Source organism: Notamacropus eugenii, chromosome 3, assembly GCF_028372415.1.
Source record: "Notamacropus eugenii isolate mMacEug1 chromosome 3, mMacEug1.pri_v2, whole genome shotgun sequence".
NCBI classification, from domain to species: domain Eukaryota; kingdom Metazoa; phylum Chordata; class Mammalia; order Diprotodontia; family Macropodidae; genus Notamacropus; species Notamacropus eugenii.
In genome coordinates, this window is record NC_092874.1 from 339,858,370 (window position 1) to 339,863,692 (window position 5,323).

A 5,323-nucleotide genomic window follows, 5' to 3' on the forward strand; every position below is an offset into this window, starting at 1 on the left:
AGAACTCTAATCAAAAAAGGGGCAAATTTTGTTTAGTATCAACAGAACTCAAGTAGAGAATGCCTTTCAGTTCTCCAGAAAGAGAGAGACTTCACCCAGAGTTCAACAGTATTACCATGACTATTGTTCTACTAGGTAATTTTTTTTAATCTTAAACTATGTCACTAGTTTTTACCGTGCTGCAAAATTATTTTATTTTTGTATCATGATGACTATAAAATATAAGGGAGAAGTTATTTTGGTAAGAAAGTTTTCTGATTAGTACAACTCAAAGCAGAAATGTTGGTCACCTTTGTTAGGCTCATGTGGACTGGATTAAAAAGCTTGAGGCCATTCAAGGAACTGCGAAAATTCTGGAAAATAATCCACCCCCACTCTTCTCTTCCTGTCAAATATGAGCCAAACTCACTGTCCAACTGCTCTTTCAGTCCTCTTTATATATAATGCATAGAGCAAACTTTATAGATTGTCTATATATTTCATGCTATAATATAGGCAACAGATATCCTTTATCAACTTGGCATTTATTATATGTATAGTTTTGAATATTCTCTTGTGTGATTATGTTTTTCTTCCAGAAAGTCCTATAATGTTCCAGACTTTGATGCAAACAACATGTTTTTCAAAAACAGGAACATGTAGCAAATCTCATGTTCCATTGGGAATCCTTCTTCAACTTGAGCTATTTTCTTCTCTATCACGGTGGCATACACCTATGGAGAGCATATATCTTCCTGTTTTCTACCTTGCTGGATGTTTATGATCAAGACATTTTTGTTGCTATATCATTTAAGAAATATTTAATTATTGGTAGATGGATAGATGACTTGTTAAAAATAATTTTAAGGTAATACTTTTCCCATTAGATCACAAATTTTTTTTTTTAAATCAGAGAGTTGTTTTGTATTTTCCCATCCCAGAAACTTACTAATTAACAAAAACCATTGATAAAATTAGCTTGTGGTATAAAAAAGGCATATGTTACATTAAAAAACAAAACATTTTAGAGTGGTAGGGTTAGTTTTAGAGCTATGGAACAATTAGGCATACCAGTGGACACCTTTGACTCTTCCCTATCAATTGCCTAATTAGTGCTGGCCAAATCCAAGATTAAAATTGCCAGCCCTGGTGAGGGGACAATTAGTGGAGGGACAGGGTGAAATTGGGGATGAAGGCTATGATGTAAATGGAAATATGGTTGCATTGCCAAGAGAGGTAAGAGGGGCATGGGGCTGTGAGACAGGGTATATGATTCCGTGCAAAGCCATCCGGAAAGGGCACAGAAAGGAAGGACAGAGGAAATGATAGCCAACTTTAGGTTTTCAGTGGCTCATGCAGGAAGTTAAAGCCAAAATGACCAACAGTAATTCACTAACTTGTTCCCATGAGCCACTGTGTCTCAGCTGAGTGAATCACTTTTGTTTCCTCCTAGTGTAGTTATAAATAATTCCAATTCATCTTGGAGGTATCTGGTCACACCCCAAGAAGACTCTTAAGCTGCCTAAATGAGGAAATGGTGACCCTTCCCTGGACAAGAACTAAACATGGGGAAATTCTAAGAAGAACAGGCCTTGAACCCAGGTCCTTCAGGAGCCACAATGAATGGAATTGCCCAGCCCCAACAAGATTTCAGTAGAGGTGGACCAGCCTGAAGTATATTCCAATCATCTGCTAAGATGAGGTGACATCTTCCCCTCCTACCGCCCCTGTTCCATAAGAAGCATCAAAGATGAAATTAGGGTGAAAGGATTCAAAAGAAGTTTCATGCTGATAGCAGCCACCAGAGAGATGCTCCACTTCCTGCAACTCTCAGTCATCCCACTCATCATCTTCTGCCCCATCCCCCTGGCCTCGGATATCTGATGTGGCTCCTTCTGAGGATTTCTGTGCCATGATATTGTCTGTCCACGATGCTCCTGTCTGTCCATCACCAGCAAAATTACATTTGGTCACTGTTCCAGCCTCAAGTTTTGCTAGAGAGCCTATGAAAGGACTATCACCCTGGGTTTTCAGACGAATTTCTGCACCTAGCTCCAGCTCAATCTTCTCCATCTCAGTCTCTGGAATCCAAAATGCCAGTGTCTGGTCCGGAGTGTGACTTCCTGTCACTGCAAGCAACTCTGGCTTTTCCATGAGCCCCTTCAACTCCGTGGGCGAGAGTCTGTCCGTATCACCTTTGGCTTCCACTTTATATGAGGACATGAGGTAGCCCGTGTTCACCTTCCTGGTGCTGCTGAAGTTTGGTTCTATTTCATTCCCCTTGGAGTCAAATTTGCGTCGATGGATGCGAGTGGGTCTGACGTACAGCACATAGTAACGTTCCTTTTTGCCATTGGCATCAGAGATGTTATGACGAGAAACGTCAACCAGTTCTCCCTCCAGAAGGATTCCATTTCCCCGCTGGTGCGCAGCCGGGTCCCAAGAGCCGGGCAGCCGAGTGCTGTGCACCGCCTTGTTCCGGAGGGCACTGTCGTGATAGATGCGGCTCATCGGGATAGAGGATGGAATGAATCACAAATTTTTAATGAACAAAAATAAACCCAACCTCTTATTCTCTATATCGGACCTGTATAGCACCCCAAAAGATTTCAGGTGGCTATCACCTGACATGTGGCAAGCAATCATCATCAGTCTGTCTCTAGTCTAACCTATCTGTAGCCCTAAGAAGTTTATTTTAATTTTGGCCCATACCTACTTTCAAATTGTGCAGGTCTGCTCTGTATCTTCAACACTGTCTTTGCAGTCGAATATTAAGGAAATCAAAAGACAAAAGGAAGTTGCAATTAAGTGGAAAGATGATTTTACAAAGTACAGTATGTTGAAAAATGTGGTTCAAGTTTAATAGAAATAGAAGAGTTCAAAGGTGATTTTATACTAGCAAGAAAATTATATGTCAAAAATATTCTGAAGAAGAGAATCCAGAAGTGTTGCATATAGTTAGAACTAGAACTAACTTTTTTTTTTTTAACAGGGCAATCAGGGTTAAGTGACTTGCCCAGGGTCAAACAGCTAATAAGCATCAAGTGTCTGAGAACAGATTTGAACTCAGGTCCTCTTTACTCCAGTACTAGTGTTCTATCCAATTCTCTACCAAGCTGTCCCATGCCAAAGTCCTTAAACATTAAAACTGATTCCATCTTAATGAAAAGGAAACAATTAGATACTGATGAAGAAATACCAACTAAGGTAAGTCTTAAAATCATCACCAAATTAAAGGAAAAGAAAATGATGAGAGTATAGAATACATAGATTAATAAGTTGAATCTGACATATTCAAACTAGTCAGTGAAAATGAAAAAGGCAAGTATATTAACCAGGAATATAAACATTTCCTCTAAAACGTTAACTTCTATAAAGCAATTAGCACACCAAGAAGTTCAAAAGAGCTTAGAGAGATCCATGACAATTAATCACTTGATTTCCTGACCAAGAGGAAAAAGAGGGGGCAGCCAAGAGCCACACTAGTTTAGAATGCAAACTCTTCTTAAGCACTACAGAGGAGGGTGAAAATTACCATTACCATAATCTCACAAAATTTGAAGAGCAGTGAAGACAAGCAAATCTTTTTAAACATTGTGAAACCCAACCAATTCAGTAGAAAGCATTCACAGATGAAATTACCAAGACAATAAATACTTGGAAAATGTTACAGACTTACTTGCTTATGGTCCTATGATGAGTTATTCTCACCATCAGTGAAAACTGGACACAGCCTATTTGGATTCTAATTACTTGGCTTCTAATATCCTATACCAGAAAGTAGAAATGGCAATAAAGAAGACGAAGTAAAGAAAAATAAACCTACAACTGTACCAAGTAGACACTGAAATAATTCATACTAATGTTGCACCAATTTTGAAAATATTAAAGAATGTTTTCACAAGATAGGTGAGGGAGAGAAAGATGAGAAAAATACTTTTTAAAAAATATGAAATAATGGCACAATAGATAAAGCACCAGGTCTGGAATAAGGAAGACCTGAGTTCAAATCCAGTGCTACTGTCTCATCAAATTATCATTCTAACGAACATTCACAATAACAAGAAAGATAGGAGAAAAAGACAATTATCCAATATTAGTACTAAACACATATGGACCAAACATACAGCATCTAATTCATAAAGGAAAACTTATGTGACTTGCAAATATATACACTCTTCTATAGGACACATAATAATTGTAGATAAGCGTAATGAACTGGATAGTTGTAATATAAATATATCTTCCAGGTTGAAACACCAAAGAGTACATTTATTTCTTAGCACTAGATGGTGTCTTTAGGAAAACAGAAACGCACTGTGACACAATGAAATTACAAATAAATGTTTAAAAGAACAGAAATACTAAACACTTGTTTATTGAATGTAATGCAATAAAAATAGTATTTGATATAAAGAAAACAAAAAATATAAAGAAATCTACATGTAAACTTAGCAATCACATTCTGAATGAGTCAAAGAACAAATCATTGTAATAATTACTAACAATGTGAAAGAATGACAACCATGAGATGTCATACCTGGGATGCAAGCAAAACAGTCCTCAATGGAAAAATAATATGTAAAAACATTCAATAACAAAAATAGAAAAGGACGGGAAAAATGAACTAAGAATAAATTTAAAAATTTGAAAAATCAACAAATAAAAGAAACCTAAAATAGTTACAAAATGGAAAATCTCAGAATTAAGAAAACAATATTTAAAATCGGAAGCAAAAAGACTACAGACAGAACAAACAAAACTGAAAGCAAATTCTGTGGGGGAAAAAATAATAATCTTTACTTAGCTTAATCAAAGAAATGGGAATGATAAAATTGTTAATTTAAAAATAACAATAGTAATAAGATGAAATTTCAGCAAATAGAAAAGAAAGAAAAAGAATCATAAGAATCTATGTAGTCATCTTCTAACAAACCAGAATTTAAGAGAAATAATAGATTTTTCAAAAAATATAATTAACAGAGTACAAAATAAAAATCTTATGCATATATATATACACATACATACATACATATATATGTGTACACACACACACACAGACACACACACACACACACACACATATATATATATATATATATATATATATATATATATATATATATATATATATATAGCTCATGTCTTGACTGCCAAATGCTTCACACAACCCCTCATGATTCATTTTACTACTTGGCCATCTTTTCACAAGTAACCTCGCTGTATCTTATCACTTCCTTCGACTATGCCTTGCCTGCATTTTTCAGTTTGGGAACTAAAAACAAACAAGAAAATCTCTCTCCATTTCACTCCCCTGTATCTTCTTGCACTATCATTTTAAACC

The 5,323-nt window shown here is 36.0% G+C and overlaps 1 protein-coding gene across 1 annotated transcript; it reads right to left on the reverse strand.

The window, feature by feature from the left end:
• Positions 1-1,342: 1,342 nt before the first annotated feature.
• On the reverse strand, positions 1,343-2,497 carry LOC140531615 (arpin-like). The gene has a single exon (XM_072650451.1). It carries the CDS (start codon positions 2,488-2,490, stop codon positions 1,810-1,812), a length of 681 nt encoding a protein of 226 aa, XP_072506552.1. The 5' UTR covers positions 2,491-2,497; the 3' UTR covers positions 1,343-1,809.
• Positions 2,498-5,323: the final 2,826 nt, after the last annotated feature.

Bases quoted from the DNA above. Each gene is read 5' to 3' on its own strand.
- LOC140531615 (XM_072650451.1), bottom strand. From the start codon at position 2,490: ATGAGCCGCATCTATCACGACAGTGCCCTCCGGAACAAGGCGGTGCAC.